Source organism: Neomonachus schauinslandi, chromosome 2 (assembly GCF_002201575.2).
Source record: "Neomonachus schauinslandi chromosome 2, ASM220157v2, whole genome shotgun sequence".
Classification (NCBI taxonomy): Eukaryota; Metazoa; Chordata; class Mammalia; order Carnivora; family Phocidae; genus Neomonachus; species Neomonachus schauinslandi.
In genome coordinates, this window is record NC_058404.1 from 49,472,977 (window position 1) to 49,497,945 (window position 24,969).

Consider the following 24,969-nt stretch of genomic DNA (forward strand, 5'->3'; position numbering starts at 1 on the left):
AAAGAAAGAAAGAAAGAAAGAAAGAAAGAAAGAAAGAAAGAAAGAAAAGAAGGAAGAAAGAAAGAAAAAGAGAAAAACCATAAAGGGTTGTGTGTGTGTGCATGGGTGTTTGGGGGCAGCAGAAAACTGCAGAGTTGTCAATCTCTTTCTGATGCAAAGATACAAAAGAGCTGAGTGAGTAGTCCACTGGGAGAGGCGAGAGACCACATGTCTGGCAAGCTGTAAGCCCATGCAGTCAAGGCTGGAATAGAGATGCCTGGGTAAGCTTCCAGCAGCCCCACACACTACAGTCAGGGCTGAAATTATACAAAGGATCTGCCAAGATTAACTTTTCCCCCCTTCTGATAGAATTTTGACTCTAGCAAAAAAGTTTAGGGAAAGTTGAAACTATTTTCTATTGGGAGATAAAACTGATGTGGAATTAAATTTAAGTAGGGTTTTAGAACAATTGAAAGAAAGGAGTATGCCTCACTGTGTCTAGGTGTTTACATTATTTAAAATCTTGCTCTAAATTCTGTATACCTCTTCTAAAAATTATTGACGATTAGTTAGCACTTATGTTTGTTATTATAGTACAGAGAAATATTTTTATAGTGCCAGTGAAGTGACTACAGTATGCAGGTTCTGTATTATTATAAAAGAGATGTAGAAACAGTTATAGCTAGAAAGTAGGATCCAAGAGGTGAGTGGATATTCATCCAATTATCCCATGGAAAGATGGGTCACTGTTACAATTTACACACATGGTTGGTTAGGACAGTGTATAACACCACAGATATTAAAGTTTGTAAGAAGATATTATATATGAGAGAGGAGAAAGCCTATAGCTCAAAATAGAAGGGATACTAGATAAAAGCAGAATCAAAGGGGGATAATAAAGCTGGAGTTAGCTTGAGATCAGTAATATAAATCATGACCCCATTTTCAAAAAAAAAATCTATCTTTTCTAGCTTTGTCATTAAAATAATTTTGCAGTGATATCACCCTGCCCACTTCTTTTGCTTGTATGAAATCATTTGATATGGACCCCTAGCACCCCAGCTTTTATTTTTAGTATTATTTTTTACTGAAAGAAACCCAAGTTTCTTTGAGAGTAGTAGTTCCATATCTTGGGGCAGGGAAAAAATAAAAGGAGCCTGAGTATCTTGTTGTTGTCAAAGAGCAAAAATATTTTTGAAAATCTCTGGGTAAGGCTAAAAGGAACCAGCTTAAATTACAGGCTCCCATTGGCCAAGAGGTGAACTGGAACATCAAAAAGAACACAGTAATTCTGTGAAAAGCCATGAGTCTATTATAATCCTCAAACTAAGTAAAATAAGTAATACTAATAAGAAAAAAAATGTATATGTATTGGTCTCTTCCCCCAGTTTCTGACACAGGGGGCTCCTAAATTCCTTATAAATTGGGGTGCTAGGACAATATTTGGTTCTAACATTAGTCTTTGTCCCCAGTTCTCAGCACAGAGCTCCTAAAACCACTGTGATTTCCTAAGTGATAAGAGCACTAGAAGCATCTCTTGTCCTAATATTTGGTCTTTGACTCAGTACCTGACACAGATCCTAAATCCCTTGGAATTTCCTAAGTGATAGGAGTGTCTTCTTTTTCTAATGAGGCAACTCTGGGTGAGCTCCTGAATGGGGGCTGGTCACAGATCAGGTCATTAGAAGTTTGGAATTTTCAGCCCCACTCCATCCCACCCCCATTTTCCAGAGAGGGTAGAGGGGCTAGAAATATAGTAATTGATGATGCCCCTGTGAGGAAACCTCCATAAAACCCCAACAGTATGGGGTTAGGGAGCTTCCAGGTGGGCGAACACATCCGCATAACGGGAGGGTGACATACTCCAACTCAATGGGGACAGAAGTTCTTGCATTTGGACTCCTCCCAGGCCTTTCCCTATATATCTCTTCATCTGGCTGTTCATCTGTATCTTTTATACTTTATTATATTTTTAAAAACTGGTAAATGTAAGTGATTATTTCATTGCATTCTGTGAGTCATTCTAGCAAATAATTGTATCCAAGGGGGAGGAGGTCATGGGGATCTTCAATTTGTAGCCAAGTCAGAGAGAAGTTGTGGGTAACCTAAGGTCCTACTATTTGCAGTTGGCATCTGAAGTAGGGAGCAGTCTTGTGGGACTGAGCCCTTCACCTGTGGGATCTGATACTATGTCCAGGAAGATATTTTCAGCTTGGGTTAAATTGTAGGATGCCCTACCCCATGACCCAGCAATTGTACTACTAGGTATTTATCCAAAGGATACAAAAATAGTGATTTAAAGGGGCACATGCACCCCAATGTTTACAGCAGCAATGTCCACAATAGCCAAAATATGGAAAGAGCCCAGATGTCCATCAACAGATGACTAAAGAAGATGTGGCATATGTACACACACACACACACACACACACACACACACACACACACACACAGAATATTACTCAGCCATCAAAAAGGATGAAATCTTGCCTTTTGCAACAACGTGGATGGAACTAGAGTCTATTATGTTAAGTGAAATAAGTCAGTCAGAGAAAGACAAATACCATATGATTTCACTCATATGTGGAATTTAAGAAACAAAACAGATGAACATAGGGGAAGGGAAGGAAAAATAAAATAAGATAAAAACAGAGAGGGAGGCAAACCATAAGAGACTCTGAACTGTAGGAAACAAACTGAGGGTTGCTGGAGGGGAGGTGGGTGGGGGGATGGGGTAACTGGTGATGGGCATTAAGGAGGGCATGGGATGTTAATGAGCACTGGGTGTCATATGCAACTGATGAATCTCTAAATTCTACCCCTGAAACTAACAGTAACATTATATGTTAACTAAAAAAAAAAAAAAAAAAAAAAATCATAGTGTCACAGAGAATTGCTTAGGGTGGGAAAAAAAACCCAACGCGGATGTCAGAAGTGTTGTTAAGTGTGTTAGCATGGATTGGAAGGATTAATATCATTAAAATGTCCATACGGCCCAAAGTAATCTACAGATTCAAGGCAATCCCTATCAAAATACCAACAGCATTTTTCACAGAACTAAAACAAATAATACTAAAATTTGTATGGAACCACAAAAGACCCCAAATAGATAAAGCAATGCTGAGAAAGAAAAACAAAGCTGGAGGTATCATGCATCTAGATTTCAAACCATATGACAAAACTATAGTTATCAAAACAGTATGGTACTGGCACAAAAACTGACACATAGATAATGGAAGAGAATAGACAGCCCAGAAATAAACCCATGTTTGTATGGTCCATTAATCTACAACAAAAGAGGCAGGAATATACAATGGGGAAAACACAGTCTCCTCAATAAATGGTGTTGGGAAAGCTGGCCAGCTACATGCAAAAGAATGAAACTAGACTACTTTCTTAAACCATATACAAAAATAAGCTCAAAATGGATTAAAGACCTAAATGTAAGTCCTGAAACCATAAAACTCCTAAAAGACCAGATAGGCAATAAACTTTTGGACATTGTTTTTGTTTTTGTTTTTGTTTTGTTTTGTTTTGTTTTGGATCTATCTCCTCAGACAAAGACAACAAAAGCAAAAATAAACAATTGGGACTACATCAAACTAAAAAGTTTTTGCCCAGAGAAAGAAACTGTCAACAAAACAAAAAGGCAACCTACTGAATGGAAGAAGATATTTGCAAATCCTATATGTGATAAGGAGTTAATATCCAAAATATATAAAGAGCTCATGCTTGGGCACACCCCCCAAAAAACAAATAATCTGATTAAAAATGGGTAGAGGAACTGGGTAGACATCATTCCAAAGAAGACATATAGATGGTCCACAGACACATGAAAAATGCTCAACATCACTAATCACCATGGAAATCCTAATTACAACCACAAGATATCACCTTACACCAGTCAGAATGGCTAGTATCAAAAAGATAAGAAATAGTTAAGTGTTAGTAAGGATGTGGAGAAAAAGGAACCCATGTGCACTGTTGGTGGGATTGTAAATTGGTGCAGCCACTATGGAAAACAGTGTGGAGGTTCCCGAAAAAAAATTAAAAATAGAGTACCATGTGATCCAGCAATTCCCCTTCTGGATACTTATCTGAAGAAAATGAAAACACTAATTTGAAAAGATCTATGCACCCTCCTGTTCACTGCAACATTATTAATAATAGCCAAGATATGGAAGCAACCTAAGTGTCCATTGATGGCTGAATGGATATTCCACATACAGTGGAATATTACTCAGCCGTAAAAAAGAATGGAATCTTGCCATTTGCAACAACACGGATGGACCTACAGGAAATTACACTAAGTGAAATAAGTCGGACAGAGGAAGACAAATACCATATGATTTCACTTATAAGGAATGTAAAAAACAAAACAAATGAACAATCAAAACAAAATGGAAACAGACTCACAAATAAAGAACAGACTGGTGGTTGCCAGAGGGGAGGGGGATGGAAGGATGGGCCAAATAGGTGAAGGGGATTAAGAGGTATAAAGTTCCAGTTACAAACTAAACAAGTCATGGGAATGTAAAGTACAGCATAGGGACTAGAGTCGCTAATACTGTAATAACATGGTGACAGATGACAGACTTATTTTGTGGTGATCGTTTTGTGATATATAGAATTGTCAAATCACTATGTTGTACCCCAGAAACTAATATAAAATTGTGTGTCGACTGTACTTCAATTAAAAAAAAAGAAGTGTTGCGAGTGTGTTAATAGCATGAAAGGAAAGGAGAGACACACAGGAGGAGTAGGATGGTTTTCGTTAAAGGTACCCTAAAGCAAAGGTAAAATGCTATGTAATAACCAGCTCCAAGCATGTATCTGAGAATGTAAACACCCAGCTCTCTTTCACCTGCCACATACAAGTCGTCATCCAGTCTTGTGGATGTGAACTCACTAACATCTCTCGAACACATCTCCTCTCCTCTAGTCCTATGGTGACTGCCTTGTTCAGCTCTTAGCACTTCCAGCCGGATTATAGGAGAAGCCTCCCGAACGGTCTCTCTGCATCCAGTCTTCACTCACCCCTCCCCCCATCCATTCTCCTTAATGCTGAGAAAATAATCTTTCTAAAATACATAGTATTACCAGACTGAGGTCTACAAATGGAGTCTCGGGGGTCTGTCATTTTTCTTACAATATGTTTTCCTAATTTTTATTTTTATAATAAAAAATAAGCATAGGAGAGACGATGGACTCTGAAAAACAAACTGAGGGTTCTAGAGGGGAGGGGGGTGGGAGGATGGGTTAGCCTGGTGATGGGTATTAAAGAGGGCACGTTCTGCATGGAGCACTGGGTGTTATGCACAAACAATGAATCATGGAACACTACATGAAAAACTAATGATGTAATGTATGCTGATTAACATAACAGTAAAAAATTTAAAAAAGAAGCATAGACATCTATATGAATGATTGCTTTATAATCAACTTCTGCCTCACATTTCTTTTTTTTTAAGCTTTTATTTATTTGTCAGAGAGAGAGAGAGAGCACGCACACAAGCAGAGAGAGGGAGAAGCAGGCTCCCCACTGAGCAAGGAGCCCGATGTGGGACTTGATCTCAGGACCTTGGGATCATGACCTGAGCCGAAGGCAGATAAGTAACCGACTAAGCCACCCAGGCGTCCCTGCCTCATATTTTCTATGATTAAGATTAAATTTGCTCCAGGGCGCCTGGGTGGCTCAGTCGTTAAGCGTCTGCCTTCGGCTCAGGTCATGATCCCAGGGTCCTGGGATCGAGCCCCACATCGGGATCCCTGCTCGGCAGGAAGCCTGCTTCTCTTTCTCCCACTCCCCCTGCTTGTGTTCCTGCTCTCGCTCTCTCTCTCTCTGTCAAATAAATAAATAAAATCTTTAAAAAAAAAAAAAAGATTAAATTTGCTCCATGCAGTACAAGTGAAGGGTTGATTCAGACTGAAGTAAAGTGGTTGGAGAATTAAGGTATCACCTGGCTCTCAGAGGTGTAGGTGTGTAGACCTAAAAAAGACTTATATGATAATAGAACAATAGCCCCCCGCAAGCTGACTCACTGTTGTCCAGACCCTATCTCATACACACACCAAAGCGCCATATTTATTAGTGATATAGTTGTGAATTGTATATTGAAGTATTTTGTTTTTGTTTCCAGAAACAATATGATGAGGTACTCATTAAATGCATATTTCTTGAATGCCAACAAGAACAACTGAAGAGAATAAGAACAGCTTTGCTCAGTTATTGCCTCATTAAAACCAGCATTTAAGAATTGGTTGGTCAAAGCCTTTGGCTTAAGTACGAGGTCTGATTATTCTGAATTAGAGACAAAAGCTTTGACATTTTCAATTCCACTTTGTACATCAGAAGTTTTCTGCATCAGTGTAATTGAATTCAAACGACAGAATGCAATTAAATATAGAACTGGACATCAGGCCATATGTTTTTACTATTATGCTGCACCAAAGATTTAGTTTCAGCAAAACCAAAACATCTATCACATTATACTAACCCTGATATATCTCTTCTATGTTTTGTTTACAGCTTATCTTAAAATTGGTTTCAGTTTTATCCTTGTATAAGACAATTATAGTAAGGAATTTTATGTCTGTAACTATTTTAGTGGCAGAATAACAAAAATAATTTAAGAAAATGCCAAGATTCCCACAGAACAATTTCTCAAGCTTGAAAAACACAGCTCGGGGGGGCGTCTGGGTGGCTCAGTCAGTTAAGGGTCTGACTCCTGATTTTGACTCAGGTCACGATCTCAGAATCGTGAGATCGAGCCCTGTGTCCGGCCCTGCACTTGGCGTGGAAACTGCTTAGGATTTTCTCTCTCTCTCCCTCTGCCCTTCCCGCCCTCCCACCCCCATCCCCCCCAACCTCCCTGCTCAGGCTCTCAATCTCTCTCTCTAAAAAATAAAAAAATAGCTCAGGCCTTATCTCCCAAGGCTCCTGCAGAAAGCCTTTTCTCCCACTTCCTCACCTTACTACAGACTACTGGTTCTTTAAAATTCTTCCCAGGAGCATGAGGAGTTTTCCCTGCACCTCTCTGCAACACCCCTCCCCGCCTGCCAGCATGATCTGAGGAAGATCGTGGGTCCCCACAGCACCCTATGCGTTCCTCCAGCGAATCACCCTCAAACAGTGTGGTGATCTCTGATTTTACCTGCACATATTTCTCAGTGGACCACATGCTCATCCCATCTTTCCAGCAACCACTGGAGGTAGATGTTATCATTTCCTCATTTTACAGATGAGAAAGCGGAGGCTCAGAGAGGAGCAGTTATTTGCCTAAAGTCACAGTTATTAACCAGTAGGACTAAGTTAACTCCAAACTGTCTGCTCCAAAGCTTTTGATGTGGCTACTACACAGGACCCAACAGACATTTGTTTCTGCAAATTTGAGTGGTTGAAAAGCCGAAAAATACATAGGGAAATCTGTTAACTCACCTGGAGTTTTTCCTTGAGAATTCTATTCCATTGTAGTTTTATCATTTCATTTCTTTCTAGAACAGCCTCCCGCTGACTTGAAATAGCTCGCTAGATTGGAGAAAGAAATGAAAGCACGGCAAAGGGTCCAGGGTTATCAAGAGTGATATGGTGATAAGCTGCACAATTGTTTTTGGCATATCTTCATTTGGGCCAGACAAATGTGTATGTATTTGAATTTTATAATATTAATCATGAAAAGTATTATTAAAAATAACTAGTTCATGCATATGTCCAAACTCATTAAGTTGTTACATGAAATGTGTGCAATTTTTTGTATACAAATTATCTACCAACAGAACTTAAAAAAAAAGTAACTAGTCCGTACTTACATTTCCCACTTTTCTTTCCCTGGAATGAAAATTGTAACAATTACTTACCCCATTTTATGTGTCACAGCAGCCTCAACGTTCCCTAAAAGCAGCGTATACAGTTGTGCCTTAACACCTTTACATAAGCTCTCTTTGTTCCAAATGTCCTCTCTTCTGGTCCACCTGCAGCGTCCACTTGAAACAAGTGTCTTTATTTCTCAGTGCTTTGTTGGTGGTGGAATTTTCTGTGACCCCGCCCCCCTGGCCCAATCAAAATGCAGCCCCCTCTCTCTGGATCCCCATAGCCACTTTGCTTGTTCCTCTTTTATAACCTTTAACCATCTTATAAGACAGTGGGCTCAGTGACTAGGCTCTATGCCCCTTTGAATCTGCAGCCCCTACTACAGTGTTCAATAAAGGTTTCATAAATCCCACTGAATCATGTTCAGTTGCAAAGCTGACACTGGAAGGGAGAGCTACAGATACTATTCTGGGGCAGGGGACAGGGTGAAGGGAGCCTGCAGGTGAAAAAAAAAAAAAAAATGAAGCTTTAGTTCCAACCTAGCCCACGAAAGCAAGAAGCTGGGGGAAAATCCTTGGCCTATTTCTTTACCCAGGAAGTTGTCTCTGCTTAGTGAATTCCTGGAGACACGGATTCAAGTTTCAGTGGGTGTGGGGGAAGGGCAGAGATGACAGGTGACCAGTAAGGATGCTCTTATTAGAGAAGCATTAACAACATTATATCTGGTGACTATGTGCCCCGTGTTCCCAGGACAGACCAGTTGATACTTGCAAAGTGTGCCGATAGAGAAGTTACAGCTTTCTTGGTTATGGAGGTACAGGGATCCATGCAGAAACCAGCATATCTTAACATCTATTAAACTCTAAAAGGCTTACCTTCCACTAAAATTTTGTCAGAATTTGACTCTGTAAGAATGCTGTTATTTTTGGTCAAATTCTGAAACATCGAGAACCTTGCTCCAAATGGGTTTAAAATCTGAAACAGAATCTGACACTTCAAAGCTGTGCAGTGCCAGACAGTATTATAGAAAGTGTCTACCAGTTGGGGAGGCGTCTACACGTTGCATATCTGCAGGGGCGGGCACACCTCCAGGAGGTGCTCTTTGCATCTCATACACACGAGTGGCACCCTGTATAGGGTCAGCCTACCGGGTATTGAGCAGCTACTCTGTTAGAGGGGCCACAATGTTCAGATTCCCAAGACAATCTACCCAAGGGTCCTAATGTCCTAGGAAGTTACCCAGACTTCTCTTTCATCCCCAACAGTTATTTCCCTGAGTCTGGAATGTCCAGGGGTCAAAGCTCTGTTGTTGTGGAAGTCGGGACCCATGGAGGAAAGCCCACAGGTCGGCGAGCCCAGCCCAGTACCTTAGATATTCCGGCAGGTGGAGTTTGTCGGTCTTAGTGACCACCAGGGCAACGTCCCGGCAGAAGCCCCTTTGGCAGGCTTTGATGCTCTCATTCAGAAGGTCTGCATGGGCTCTCCCTCCAGAAACTCTTTCGATGTCACTGATCACCCAGATCACTGAGCATTTATCAATGGTCTGTGGAACATAACCACAGTAGGTTTAGGAACATAAGTGGCGTCTCAGTTGTAGAGGACATGACCCCTTAATGTATCATTCATGTCCTCTGTGCTCAGCCCCATCTCTCTTCCAGTCCTACCTCTCAGCTCTCCCCACCGCACTCTCCATGTACCAGCTCAAGGCTGAGCTTCTTGAAGTTCCTCACATGTAACTTGCTCTTTTATCCCTCAAGACCTTTGCACTTGCCACAACCTCTGCTTGACCTCCATTTGCCCTTTGAGACTCTGCTAATGACCACGTGAGGATGGATTGGACACCCCACCTCTGCATCTTGCAGCACCTGGGCTTACCTACTTACCTCTCAGAGTTATTGTATAGGATCGGCTCTCTGTACCACCCCACCCCACCCCACCCCTAGATTGTGAGGTACTTGATGGGAAGAGGCTGCACTTTTCAGTGGAAAATTCACATCACCTTAGGCACAGTGCTTGGCCCCTCTTAAAGGATTCATAGATATTTGTGGCATTAGTGATTGATAGAATTCAAGAAATCAGACCTCCAGCCCCAGATCCATCACTGGCTTGCTTTACCTCAGTTGTCTTCTAGGGAAAATTATTGTTTTTTCCAGAACTAGTTCTGGTCATGCATCCAGACCACAAAGTTATCAGCAGAGGGCATCATTTCCATATTTGACTGCCCCTGCATATTCAGCACACTGCCACCATGTGGGGGCAAGGAGCCAGGACCTTAGGATTCAAGTTGCAAAGGGCAATGGACAAGAAATTACAATTGATTAAAATCATAAAGATTGTTCTATTAGATATGCAACTTTTATGTGACAAGTAATTGTGGGCTGCCTTGTGACATTTCTCTTACTGTACTGTTTCACTTGTTTTACCTCTCCATATAAATGAAAAGCTGGTCCAGCTCAGGGATTGAGTTTTTTCTGAGGTTTCTCAGGACAGCACTTTGCTCATAGAGGTGTAACAAGTTTGTGACTTGCTAATTAAACCATTATTTTACTTTATGCCAATGGTTCTTAAGTTGAGGCAATTCTGTACCCCAGAGGACATCTGGCAGCCTCTGGAGACATTTTAATATATTTTTTAAAGATTTTATTTATTTATTTGAGAGAGAGAGAGCATGCAAGGGAAAGAGAAAGAGAGAGAGCATGAGCAGGGGAGGGGCAGAGGGAAAGGGAGAAGCAGGCTGCCTGCTCAGCAGGGAGCCTGATGTGGGGCTCGATTCCAGGACCCTGCGATCATGACATGAGTGGAATGCAGATGCTTAACTGACTGAGCCTCCCAGGTGCCCCTGGAGACATGTTTAATTGTTATGACTTGGGGTAAGCTAGTGGGTAGTGGGTAGTGGGTAGAGGACAAGGATGCTGCTAAACATCCTTCAGTGCCCAGGAGAGCAGCCCCACAACAACGAATTACCTGGCTCAAAATGTCAACAGTGCTGAGGCTGAGAAATCTTGGGTTTCAAGTTTGTTTTTGCAGTGGACCCTTTTCAAATGAAATATTAGGAAGATTTCCAATTGATTTTTAAAAACTGAACTGCTTTAGTTGAACTGGAGATGGAGGGTTTGGAGCCCCCACCTGCTCAGTATCCTCAACCCTCTGTCCATGGATCTCTTGGCTTTATGGATCATTATTTTAAAGCCATCAATCTTTAGAGTTAGACAAACTTCACTGTTTTACAGAGAGGATAATAGACCCCTGAGAAGCAAAAGATCGGTCTAAGGCCATACAACTATGGGTCCTGAACCTCCTCCTTATGTGGATGGACTCACATTTAGGCAGGAAAATAAAAACAACTGCTCCCTCCCACTTCCCAAATTATAATCTATCCAGGGAAGCTTCTCGCTATTCAATCAGGTTGTGGAAGATCGTAGGCTACCAGGCTGCAAGCTCCCCCAAGGGCAGAGCCTCTTTCACCTTCGTATTCCCATGGTCCTGGGCAACTGCAGGTGCTTCCTAAATGTTTATTGACATGAGAAGAGGACTGCAAATTTTGGGCCCTACACAAGGCTCTGACTGCCAGGATTTGGTCAAGTTAGAGTGGCAGAAGACATAAAAAAGCTTACCTAGAGCAACTGAATTTAGGAGTGGGTGGGGTGGCATCCCTGCCCCCCCCCCCACCAACTCCCTCCCATGATGAGAATGGGACCTCAGAGAGTTCAGGTGGCATGCTTAAAGTGTCATGACTTCAAGGTGGCAGACAGACAGACACGTGAATTCATAATAGTCTTAGCTTAGGGAAGGCATGGCTGGCAGCTAGAGAGACGGGGGAGGGGGCATTGTGCTCTGTTCTCCCTAAAATGTGGGGAGTCTTTAGTCACTCCCTGTGAGAGAATCTCACAAAACCGCAGGAATGCAGGGGAGCTGAGGCCAAGCAGAGGAGGCTGGAAACCATCCCTTCCCTATAGCCCGACCTCCTCAGAGAGGGTGCTCTGAGCCAGATCTGCTGGCTCCTCTGTTCTGAGTGGCCTTTGATAGGCTGCCCAGCTTATCATAACTGGCAGTGACCATGGCTCCATCCAGGGAGAGAGGCTGGCTGCCTCCCTAGGCTGTTGCTCTCCGGGCCTAGCCTGTACTAGCCAAGGCTGGCGATTGCACTCCAAGAGCTGAGACCCTGGCCCTCATGTCAGGACCTGAGCAGACTACCAAGGGGAAGGACATTGGGACTGCCTTTATCTTAGAGAACTATTAGCGGAGGTGCTGTGGGGAGAGATAGAGCCTCAGCCGGGAAGGTAGGAACCTGCCCTCTGTTTCAAATTTTGCTATTCAGTAGCTGTGTGGTCTTGGGCAAATTACTTCCTCTCTCTGAGCCTTTATTTCCTCGTCTGTAAAATCAGGGCATAGGCTGATTATCTGTAAGCTGTCATCCTGATCCTACCATCCCAATCTTGACTGCAAACCGGTCTTAAAGCTCCCCTGGCCCATAGTCAGAATCTGCAGAATTTAAAGTTTGCATCTAGCAGAGAATCAGTGGTTCTCCAATGGAGCCTTCTACAGCACTGGGCTGATCATGACTCAGTGATCCCAGCCCTCCCTCCCAGTCCCCTTCCAGCTCCAGTCCTATGCCTTGTCCCCGTGCTCCCACCCTGTGCTCCTGAGCTCCTCTGCCTAAAGACACACTTTCTCTATCACATACCCCAGTCCCTTTTATCCTTTGAGCTTCCCCAGGAAGAATAGTATTCAAGCCCAACCCCCAAGTTTTCCAGGCTTACCTCTGTGCCCCTCTCCTCTACACCCCACACCCCTTCCCTCCAGCCACCCTGGAAGACTCATCCTTCCCCCAACACTTGGCTCCTTCCTTCCTCTGGGTCTTTGCTGCTCTCTGGCCTAGAACAGTGCTCAGGGGTCCCATTCTCAACAATCTTCTCTGGTGACTGCTGAGCTCAAGTGCCCTCTCTGAAGCTTCCCTCACATGCAAAAAGAATTCATCACTTTGTGCCCTCATAATTAAGTAAAGTGGTTTGTTCATTAATATGACTAATTAGATTCCCTTCCAGACTACAAGACTGCCAAGGGCAAGGACTTTATCTCTGTCCATCCAAAACCTAATGCAAAATTGAGGAGAGGCTCAGTGGGTGTTTGCTGAAGGAATGAGGTCTCTTGTTGAAGGTAATTTCTATTTTTGAGTGTTCATAGCACCTTGGACTTCTCATACATCATGTTCTGCCAGGGATTTAGTCATCTGTAGGTGTCTTCTCTCCTGTTAGACTCTGAGCCCCTTGAAGTAAGGCTCTGCTTCTCATTCAACAGTGGTTTATTTTCCTTTCAGCTTTTTAGTTATATAGGTAATACACGTTCATGCAAAATATACAAACAACACACCCGTGTGCATAGTAGAGTGGTAGTAAGCACAGAAACTCTTGTTAACAGTTGGGTGTGTATCCTTCCAAAGGTAAGATTCTACTTTTGCTGTTCATTTGCAAACATTACACACACATACAGGCACACACATACATGCTTCTTAACATTAAAGATCATGCTCTGCATCTTTTAATTTAGCTTTGTTTTACCATGTAGGATTATAGTAGGGTTTAAGAGCAGAGAGGCTCTCGAGCATCCTGCCTGGGTTAAAATCCCCAGGGTGATAATGGGCAACTGACTTCACTGAGATCAGTACCTAGCACAAAGTAAATGCTTGGTAAATGTCTGCTATTATTATTATTAGCTATAATCTTTGCATCCTCAGTGCTAAGTACATTGTCTTACATATTATATGTTTGATGAATGAAAAACAAATGAACAAAGAGATAAATTCTTAAAAATATTTCAACCTCTAATCATTAGGTACAGATCTAACTATCCCAATGCTTAACTCACGGGACTGTAGACATATCTGGAGGTGCCTGCTCAGCTCCAACTTCATTTGCTAGGAATTGAAACCCTACCCAAGATTTTGGCTGAAAGTAGACTTTCAACCACCACCCTCAGCCACAGCTGATTGCACTAAGGATACTTAATCCAGAGAGGGTTAATCATTAGCTGTGCAGTAATTGGTCCCGTTTTCCTTCTTAGGAATGAACTAAAGCACATAGAGACTGAAGTCAGACAGTCATAGGTGTATGAACTACAACGTCATTAGAGACAGGGGTAGGGTGGTCATTCTCCACAACGTGGAACCTAAGGACTGTGTAGAGAAAGCTAAGTGAAAAGCAGGACTCTGCAGAGCAATGCACAAAGAGAAACAGTCACAAGAACCCGGCAGAGGATGAGAGAGAAAATGGCAGCTTCTGTCCTGATAGGTGGCCCTGAGGTCTGGCTGTCTCAGGAGATCCTTGGATACTCTTTTGATTAACCCCTCTTAGCTTGGGATTGCTTTAGCAGGTCTCTGTGCCTTACAACTAAACACCTTAGCCCCCTCCTGGTTCCTTGGTGCTAGGCTCTCAGCTTCTGCACTTTGTACCCACCCCTTGGTCTCCCCTTCTCCCCCTCTGTCTGCATTTCCTCTGCTTACTCCTAGACCGATCTACTCGGTTGCTGACTTTTCCCCTGTACTGCATACTCTTGTTCTAGCTTTCTGGCCTACCTCATGATTTCTCTCTCCCCAATTTCTCTGGCCACCCCTCTCCTGCCATTGCCCTGAGGCTTAGAACCTAGAAAGTAGAAGAATTTAAACCTCGTGAGCTCATACAATCCCTGCAGCTGAAAGCAGAGCATTCTTTGTTGCTTTAGAAAGGGTGGAGGATGGGCGCCTGGGTGGCTCAGTTGGTTAAGCGACTGCCTTCGGCTCAGGTCATGATCCTGGAGTCCCAGGATCGAGTCCCGCATCGGGCTCCCTGCTCGGCAGGGAGCCTGCTTCTCCCTCTGACCCTCCCCTCTCTCATGTGCTCTCTGTCTCTCTCATTCTCTCTGTCTCAAATAAATAAATAAAATCTTTAAAAAAAAAAAAAAAAAAAAAAAGAAAGGGTGGAGGAGTTGAGGGAGGAGGGAACAAAGTCACACGAAAGAGAATCACCTTTTTCCACATCTCATCCCTCTTGCTGTTGAAGTCACCTGTGCCTGGAATGTCCACGAGTACAACGCCTTCTGGAATCAGCTCTGATTTGGGAAGAGTCACTTCCACATGTTTGATCAAGGGCCAGATTTGTGTCTCGGCTGACTCTCCATCCAGGTCTCTCCTCTGAGTCCGGATGTAGGGGTCCAGCTTGACAGACAGCTCTCCTGCCTGAGGAAGAAGGACAAAGTCACACACACCAGACATTCTCCCAGTTCCTCGGTCCTGGATCAGCTGTGATTCAGGCTCAGCAAAGGTACACTGAGTAATGGTAAGAAACAGCACTGGGCAATGGATACCGGGAGGCCTGTGATCCCATCTGCAAGGGTCTATGCTCTGAGAGCCAGAAGGGACCCTGGAGATCAGAAAGTACAAGCTCCTTAATGTACAGATGAAAAAACCAGAGCCAGTTAGAATGGGGCTTCAGCAGAGTTATAGCTTCACTGGATAACGATTTCATCCTTGAAATTCCATTTCAATTCTTACTCTTTTTTTTTTAGATTTTTTATTTATTCATTCAAGACACAGAAATACAGAGAGAGAGAGAGTGCATGAGCAGGTGGAGAGGCAGAGGGAGAAGCAGGCTCCCCGCTGAGCCAGGAGCCGGACATTGGGCTTGATCCCAGGACCCTGGGATCATGACCCGAGGCGAAGGCAGACACTTAACCATTTGAGCCACCCAGGCGCCCTCCATTTCCATTCTGAAATTAACGTTATTAATATGCAATTGTCTACATTTTGGAGAGAGGGCATTCTTCCCCCATGGCTAATGCAAATATCGGGATTACCAGAAAGCCCTGACTAGAAAATCGATGGTGATATAGTGACCATATTTTCCAAATTGAAAATTGGTCTGAAATTGATCTTTAAAAAGATTTTTAAAATTTCTCTTCCAAATACAAAAAATATCTGGACGCATAGGCATTTCTAGAATGTTATAATGATGAGGGGATTGGGGAACTGTTCTCAGCCCACTTTCCTAGCTAAACATATCTTCAGGCAATGACATATTTATGCCAGCAACCATGTGTGACAGCAAATCTCTACTGGGATACTATTTCAAAGAAGATTTGGGATATATGGTGGTCATTTTTTTAAAAGATGTATTTATTTGAGAGAGAGAGAGAGCACTGAATGGGGGGTGGGCAGGGAGAAGGGTAGAGGAGAGGGAAAGAGAGAGAATTTCCAGCAGACTCCCTACTGAGCACGGGGCCTCATCCCATGACCCTGAGATCACGACCTGAGACTAAATCAAGAGTTGGACACTTAAGCAACTGAGCCACCCAGGTGCCCCTTCGGTGGTCATTGTTAAAAAATATCTATAGAATGGTCCTGAGAGAAAGATAAGAACAGAAATTCTTAAGAGAGTTGAGATTAAATCAGGGGATTTGTTGCAATCTGGGTAGGGAGTTATGGAATTCATCGATTCTAATCAAATAACAAGAAATTGTGAAAGAAAAGATGATAAAAGTTCTTTAAGATATTTAATTTAAAACTAAAGCAGATACTGGGGCGCCTGGGTGGCTCAGTTGGTTGGGTGTCCAACTCTTGGTTTCAGCTCAGGTCGTGACCTCATGGTCATGAGGTTGAGCCCCGTGTCAGGCTCCCTGCTCAGTGCGGAGTCTGCTTAGGATTCTTTCTCCTTCTGCCCCTCCCACTCGTGCTCCCTCTTTCTCTCTCTCTCTGAAATAAATAAATAAATCTTTTAAAAAATAAATAAAGCAGATACACTAAGGGCAATGTGAAAAAAAAGCATGGCCTTGAAAAGTCCCTTTGAATAAGAAGAAGGCTTAACCTAATAAACCGGCTCAGGACAAACCATTCTGGGAGGCAATCTCAACTTCCTCATTCCAGTCTAGAATCCTGGACTCAAACTTTGAATCTGTGTCCTCACTCACTGAGATGTAATTGTGTTTCTTTTTTTTTTTTAAGATTTTATTTATTTGGGGCACCTGGGTGGCTCAGTTGGTTAAGCGACTGCCTTCGGCTCAGGTCATGATCCTGGAGTCCCAGGATCGAGTCCCGCATCGGGCTCCCTGCTCGGCAGGGAGTCTGCTTCTCCCTCTGACCCTCCTCCCTCTCATGCTCTCTGTCTCTCATTCTCTCTCTCTCAAATAAATAAATAAAATCTTTTTTTTAAAAAAAGATTTTATTTATTTATTTTTGAGAGAAGGAGAGAGAAAGACACAAGCTAGACGGGGGGGTGTGGGGTGGGGGGGAGGGTAGGGGCAGAGGGAGAAGCAGACCCCCTGCTAAGCAGGGAGACCAGGCTCGATCCCAGGACTCTGGGATCATGACCTGAGGTGAAGGCAGAGGCTTAACCGACTGAGCCACCCAGGTGCCCCTGTAATTGCGTTTCAGTATTTCAACTCCTAGTTTTAAGGGGTAAATTTGTAACATTGGGAAGGAATATTTCTAAATACAGAGTAGTGAAGAAATGGATACTATATTGATACCTTGGTGTAACACTTGGTTTAAGTTGAGTGTGTGCAGATAAAGTAAACAGTTCTGTAATCATTGTTTCTCTGGACATGCTCAGTCTAAGTTTTAGACATTAGTGTAATTATTTTGAACGGTAATACCCATTTAAATGTAAGAAGTGACTATTAGATTTGTTTGATTTCCTAGATATACAAGAGCTAAGTGCCTTGAAAGATTTCATTTATTTGACTTCTAAGTGTGCCTGATCGAGTATTTAAAAATTTTTGAGAGAACAGAATATATTAAATCTGAACTGTAACACAAAAAGTCTAAGGAAACTTGATTAATTATATAAGTAAGCATTAGCTACTTAAGGAGGACTTGCTATGTTAACCTTAGGAGATAATTGAACATTAAAATTTAGAACAAGTGTAAGTAACTGTTCTTATTTCATACAAAAAAATTCCAGATTTATAAATAGAATAACAATATTTTAAACATGAATTTTAAGAGACAAGAAACATTAGGTTTTAAATGTATAATTGTAATAAATTACATATTAGTTCCATAGTGTTTTACTTTAATTTAAAATGAAATAATAAAATGAATATTGATTATAGAAGTGAGGAGAGCATTGTTCTACTTGCTGCATATCCAATATCCAGCCTGTCCTTTGTCCATGCTAGCAGAATAGTGCTTGTTTGTTTGTTTGGGCAGTGGATTGAGATTGGTCCCAGCCAGTCATAACACATTTGCTTCTTGCTTTAGACTCCCTTTCAGCTAGGAAAGGCCATGTGACTGAACCAGAGACCTGTTCTGAACAAGAAAATCTACCTAGAAGTTTGTTGGGGGTGTTTCTGAGAAAGCTTTTACTTTCCCAGGAAAGGGGAGATGTGGTTGGTGCCAACTTTTATCCATTTCTTTCTTCCATGAAGCCAACTGTGAAGTCCAGCACTTCAGTAGCCATCTTATGAGTATGAGGCAACAAGTTTGAGGGAAGGCCAAGGAAACCCGGGAGGTGTTGATCTTGACATTGATGAGCCATTGAACCAACCCACAAACCCAACTGCTTCCAGACTTCTTATGTGAGAAAATGAACAAATCCCTATTCATTTAAGCCATTATAAATTGGGTGGTTTTGTTTTTAAACATTTGTAGCCAAAGCAACCTTAATTAATCCTCAAGTAACTGTAAATAGTCTTCCCTGTGCACAAAAGACCCCCCAGTCAGATACTAACATTTCTCATTTGACAGCCATAAATAATGAAAAAGAACTTGGGCAGGGATACTTCTGAGTCGGGTATCAACTCATTTCCAATAAAAACACTGTGCCATGAGCAAATCTCCTAAATGAATTCAATTCTTATACTTGTGACTCATGATAAAATAAAGAAAGAAATCTCAAAGCTACCTCTTCTGCCTTGAGGGTGATGATTCTGGAGGTGGGAATCTTTCCTTTAGGCTTTGCCCTTAGTAACTCTTCATAGTTCTTTCTTTCTGCTCCATTTCCATAAAACATTTGTAGCTTCCAGATGGCTTCCTCCACGGCATCATCCCTGTCCCACGCGTCTGCCTCTTCTCTGTCTAGTTCCTCTGTCCTGTGCAGGAGTTTAGTCAAGTTCTTCAGCTCTTCCTTCCACTCCTGCCAAGGGAGAGTAGGGCCAAGCCCCTCATGACACAGATATGGAAAACAATGAAAAAGGGAAGTAGTCCATTGTTCCTGCGGAGGCGGTGAGGGGCTGCATATATCCAAGAACTCTAAAATCATCTAATCCTGCAAGGGATCATCTAATCCAAACCTCTTGTTTTGTCATTAAGGAAACAGGGACCCAAGGAGGGAAATGGCTTGCCCAAAGTCCCATAACAACAGTGACAGGATACAGGCTAGAACCCCCATCTCTCTCTACAGAACTTTCTCATTCTGTACTTGTTTTTTTTCATTCAACAATGGCATAAACTATATTTACAAGGAATATAATGTTAATCTCTAAGAGAAAGGGAAAAGGAAAGAAAGAAAAGGAAGAGAAGAAGAGAGGGAAGGAGGAAATAAAGGAGGGAGAGAGGGAGGAAATAAAGGAGGGAGAGAGGAAAGAAAACAGGGATGGGAAAGAGGAAGGAAGGGAGGGAGGGAGGAAGGAGACACTTACCTGGTCAGAGAGAAGGTGGATTTTGGCCTCATACTGCTCACAGCAGCCCGAGCTCACTTGTACAATACATGAGGTACATATACTTTCTCCAGATACTGGTAGAAACATTGCTTGCTGGATGATGGCATTGATCAGGGAGCTCTTCCCAGCCCCCGTGCTTCCAAATAATCCAATGTAGATCGGGTCCAATGATGGTTTTTCAATCAAGGCAAGAAGCCTGTTTCTAGATTGATTTTTTAATGCACATTGTAATGGTCATCAAAGCACAGTGGGAAGGATATAAAAATAGAACACAAAGGAAGTAAGTTCCAATCCTAGGCGAGTCATACATCTTTTTGAATCTCTGCTACTTTCTTGATCAGAAGGGAATATTAGTCCCTGCTTCCTACACAGAGTCGTCATTAGGCTCAAAAGAGATTATGCAAAAATACTTGGTCATGATAATTCTATACAAACTCTGTAATGCCTATCCAGATGTGAAGCATCCTGGTTTGTGTTCTTTGGAAATTACATAGTCTTGATCCTAGAAATAAATTTTAGGCAGAGGTAAAGTATTATTGGGAGCAACCCAGAGACTTTCCGAGCAGGAGATTCAGCCCTGGCACCAATCAAGTCCTTCAAGTCAGCTCAGCCCAGTGGTTGAGGCCACAGGCTAGAGTTTCACACAGCCTGGGTTGGATTCTGGCCCTTTAGTTTACCAACAGTGTGACTCTGGTCAATGTCTTGGACTCTCTAAGCCACAATTTCAGTAAAATTGGGATGATAATAATAGTTCTTCCTTTATAGGGGTATTGGGACAATTAAATGAAATTTTATATATGTAAAATATTTAGCAGGTTACCTAGCAAGAGTGGCAACCCAATGAATGGCATAAATAAATAAATAAATAAATGCCCATAGCTACATAAATGTTCAGCCTTCTTTGCTTAGTTTCTAATTGAAAATTCCCTTTCATTGTTGGAGAAAAGCATCTACAATCCCCTAAGGAAAGAATGGATGGAAGATTTGATAGGTAGCTGATATCAGACTCACATGAGATACTTGACTCCATTAGGAATGCTGTCATCCAGGAAGACAGACTGAATAAGTTTCTGATACGTGTTGCTCAAAACCCTTCTGGTCCGTGACTCCAATTTTTCATCTGGAATCAACAGGAATGTATTACCTGGCACGTACCTGGCAGAGGTCAAGTACTACATCTCCAAAAGAGGAATGTGCTCAATATCACAGAGAAAGGAAAAAAAAATGAAATGAAATGAAAAGCCAATTAAATATGATAGCAAGTTATGTGATACTAGCGATAATTGCCCATAGGAGATAGCAATTACTGATTGAGAGCCTCCCAAGGAGCTAGCCTGCTCTGAAACTCCTTGTAACAGAAGTCAGCATATGCTTTGCCATGGGCTATAGCCCTTCTAGATTCTTCTCTCCTGTGGTCATAAAAAGAAAAATTGCCAGGGCATCGTAGAAATATGCACCAAGGCACCAAACCAACCATTTTCACAGTCTTTGTTCTAATCAGGAAGAGGTTATTTTGATAACAACCCTCCTATCCAGAGACTCCTACAGATGAATTGTCAAATTATAGATCTCTGTAGACTCTGAGGCCTCCTTTTCTGGATCAGGATCATTTGAAAATATTTCCTCCTTCTTTCCAATTTAACCTTCTCCTCCTTTGAGCATTTTCACACATTTGGAAAAGAACAGAGCCACATTGGAAGAAGCCACATAGCAGTCATAACACTCACATTCCTTAAGAGCACTTTGTTCCATGGAAGGAAATGCTCGGAACCTCTGGTCTCTATCTGAACGTCTTCTTTTTTTCATTGGTTCTTTAAATACATCATCGTCAACTAGACATAAACAGAGGTTATATAAAATTAGAAGTCTTGGGGCATAGTATACTTGCCTGATCTCTATCAGTACACAAACCCAGAGAATCTAAGAAGGCTCCTGCCAGCTCTGTATGCCTGTAAACTCATATCAGAAGCAGGCACAGTTGGGCCATTCCAGTCTGGTTGCTAATTCCCAGAGTCATAGCACTTTGCATCTAGCTCCAAAGTGCTGTCTAACATATCTCCCCAGAAACGAAATGAAAAGTTTGGAAATCCCGAGAAGCCAAAATGGCTGGATATTCTTTTTTTTTTTTTTTTTTTTTTTTTTAAAGATTTTATTTATTTATTTCACAGAGAGAGACACAGCGAGAGAGGGAACACAAGCAGGGGGAGTGGGAGAGGGAGAAGGAGAAGCAGGCTCCCCGCAGAGCAGGGAGCCCGATGCGGGACTCGATCCCAGGACCCTGGGACCATGACCTGAGCTGAAGGCAGTCGCTTAACCAACTGAGCCACCCAGGCGCCCTGGCTGGATATTCTTAACTAAATGCCAACTGTGTACAGAGAAGCCCAAGATAGGACTAAGTGTGGGGTGAAGAAAGGCCTCTGGGAGGTCTTTTCAAACTGGGAAAGAAATTGATCAGGAGCCGAATGCGGAGGAAAGAATGGGCCACATAACCAGGGCAAATAATTTCTCCTTGATCATCTGTAAGATGAGAGGGCCGACAAAAAATATACTCAATGTAACAGTGTGGGAGGGTGTTCTACCAGTGGATGCCCTTCAGAGGTTAAATTTGGAAGAATTTTCCCCCTTCTTCATTGAAAGTCATTAGCAGCTGCTTCCTTACATAAAAAGGAAGGGAAATCTCTAAGAAGCAAGTCTTTGTAGTTCTCCAGAGATTTATTCACTTTAATGGTTTCCTTTGGTTATGAAGTGAAGGGCCGGTAGGGTCCATAATCCTTGGGAAAGGGCACAACCAAAACACTGTGTTTTGGATGAGTTTTAGAAAACACCCCCTGGTGGTCTCCACCTGGTTAGAAAAGGGCCATAAGTGAGTCTTTGGGGTCAAGGTGATTGGAAATGATCCTAACCCAGTGCTCCTGGGATTGGGAAATGGCCATGAGATGAACCCTAAGAGTTGATCCCCAAGAGTCATGGCACTCCAAGCTCATACAGGAGCGTGAGGCCCCCAAACTGAGCATGACACTTGGGGGTCATCTTCCCTGAAGAACCACAGAGAAGTTTCACTTTGGGACCCAGGATAGCAGCCTGTGCAGAAGGCCCAGCCTCCACCACTGGGCTCCAGACAGCAGGTCTTCCAGACGGTTCAGCCTTACGGCTTCCAGGACAAATCCTGCCATGTCCTGGAGCCAGCTCACACCCCAGAAAGTATTGCAGTGCAGTGGGATGCTGTTTGCCAAAGCCCAACTCTCTGCCACTTCATGTTCATGCAGTGACAGGGAGTTGAAAGAGCTTGTATTTCAGACCCTCCTGTCTCAGACATTCCAACTTCTTTGACCGAGCTCAACTCAAAGAATTCATCATGGCTTAGTTTAAGGACTGCATAGAATTAAATACCAAGTTGCTGGCTCAGTGGTTGGAGCTGGAGAAGTAGAAGCAGGGAAGAAAAGAATCTGCCACTCAGGCCACCCTAGACCAGCTACAGGCCGAAGAATACTTTAGTCCATGTTATAAAAGGTGTCTCAGGATTCCAACCTTCGGGTCTTAAGTGAAGGATGTCAGGCTTTGATCTCGACTTCAGAACTCAGGAACTCTTTTTTGCAAACAGTATGCATAGTATCTTAGCCATGTGTATAAAACAAGGGATGGGCCCATGTATCCATGGCCTTTATTTCAATTTTATAAGCACTGGCAATTAATCTGATAAAAGATCGGAAGCTTATTTCTCAACCAAAGCAAAGTCTAAGAAGTCAGATAAAATAGCAGGGTTTTAAACTTTTTCTTCAATTTCTAAAATGAAAAGCCCCTTGGAAAGGAGAAAGTATTCTATCTGGGATTTGGACCATTTAAGGGTACTCTTGCTATATAGATTGTAACTGGAATGAACTGGTCTGAACTGGCCACATCTCTTCTCATTCCTTGTAACTGCTCAAGCACTCCCTCTCCTTTTCCAGCACTTTAAACTGAATCACCCTAGAAAAAGAGCAGTAGGGGTGGGTGGGGGCAGTCCAAAGCTAGTCTACTGCTGCTGTTGCTTCTTGCTGCCACCAGGTGTCGCTTTTGAAAAACTGATCCTTAAAAGCCGGACACAGGATACGGGCTCATTAATCCGGAGGGTTGCTGGACAGAGAGTGCCATGGATCTTCCAAGCAAGCTCTTTCAGGGCTAAGCTCAACCAAGGGTGCCCCAATGTTATCATTCTTTCAGTTTACGTGACCAGCCATGCCTCGGATGCTAGCCACCACCCCACTGACCCAGAAACCGTGTATTCCTTGCATTCCTTGCATTTCATCCCCTGTGAGTGAGGAATTTTTCCTCTCAATTCTCAAAACACAAAGGATGTGGTACTCCCTGTTTTCTGTACATAGGGGTTACTTTCCTGCATCTTCCTAGAGAAGGCTCCCTCCTTGGCTCCAGGGGCTCTACATCAGCCTTCTAGGGAGGGAGGCCGCCCTCCCTGACTGCAAAGGCTTTCACCCTATATCTCCCCTTCTAAGAAAAGCACCTGATATGATTCCAGGGGCCTTACCTTGCCCATTCCAAGAGAGACTACTCTCAGAAAATCCAAGATGGGTTTCTGGAACCTCCTTTTAAAAGGGCTGTGTGTGTGTGTATACAAATATAATTGCTGGTCAGACAATCTACTACATTATGAATAGTCTATTTTAGTTGTTGAAATAATTTATATTCATTCACTATTATACCATGTCATAAGAAATCAGCTTTTGAATAAAGAGGAAGGAACACTGACTATAATTAAATACAGTCTCAACCCATTGGCCCTTCATTATATAATGATAAATAGGAACTATTTATTCCATCAGGGAATATTGTAGGGATGTTACCTGGATGTGGCCCCTGACCCACAAAATCCTCAGTGTCTTCCATCTTCTGTTATGCAAACGCCTGCTTTTGTCCACTTAGGAGAACCAGCCTGAAAATACATACAAAGTACAAGGGTGGGGGTGGGGATAACAGCAGAAGTTCTAAATACAAAAAACAAAACAAAAACAACAACAATGTGTAAATCTGCTTATGCTTTGTTTCCCCGACTAGATTCCAAGCTCCTAAAGGGCAGTAGCCATTCTAACTTGTCTTTGAATTCCTCATAACAAATGCTACATGTCTATTTAAACATGACAAAGATCCATGTTGGACTATTGGTTTTCAATAGTCCTTACATCTATAGAACTTTAAAGTGATATTATCTGAGATCTTTAAGACTACCCACTCTGAAATAACCATAAACCTCCAGTGATCAGAGCCATAAAGGTGAGATTATATGGCTTTACTCCTTTGGGTGACATAAGTGGCCCGATCAGGTAAGCCTTGGGTTCCGTTATATTTAGTTCCAGCAGGTCTCAGCAAGAATCTGGAAGATGGATGGAACATTTGATATTCCTAGGGTTCCCTGGAGTTGCTTTGGGAGCTACTGAGTCGGGCAGGAGAGCTGCGATAACCAGGTTCTCTGGATCTTCTTTTTTTTTAAAGATTTTATTTATTTATTTGAGAGAGAGAGAGAGAGACACACACACACACACAGAGCACAAGCAAGTGGA

The 24,969-nt window shown here is 42.6% G+C and overlaps 1 protein-coding gene across 1 annotated transcript in view; it reads right to left on the bottom strand.

The window, feature by feature from the left end:
- NUGGC (nuclear GTPase, germinal center associated) overlaps positions 1-24,298 on the bottom strand; it is a 45,776-nt gene extending 21,478 nt beyond the window's left edge. Inside the window, exons 1-9 of the mRNA XM_044912808.1 lie at positions 24,256-24,298; positions 21,145-21,249; positions 20,429-20,537; positions 19,397-19,619; positions 18,661-18,891; positions 14,790-14,999; positions 9,157-9,332; positions 7,789-7,807; positions 7,418-7,507 (exon numbers count right to left, since the gene is read on the bottom strand). Coding sequence (XP_044768743.1) covers positions 7,418-7,507; positions 7,789-7,807; positions 9,157-9,332; positions 14,790-14,999; positions 18,661-18,891; positions 19,397-19,619; positions 20,429-20,537; positions 21,145-21,249; positions 24,256-24,298 — 1,206 coding nt within the window. The remainder of the gene's footprint in view (positions 1-7,417; positions 7,508-7,788; positions 7,808-9,156; positions 9,333-14,789; positions 15,000-18,660; positions 18,892-19,396; positions 19,620-20,428; positions 20,538-21,144; positions 21,250-24,255) is intronic.
- Positions 24,299-24,969: the final 671 nt, after the last annotated feature.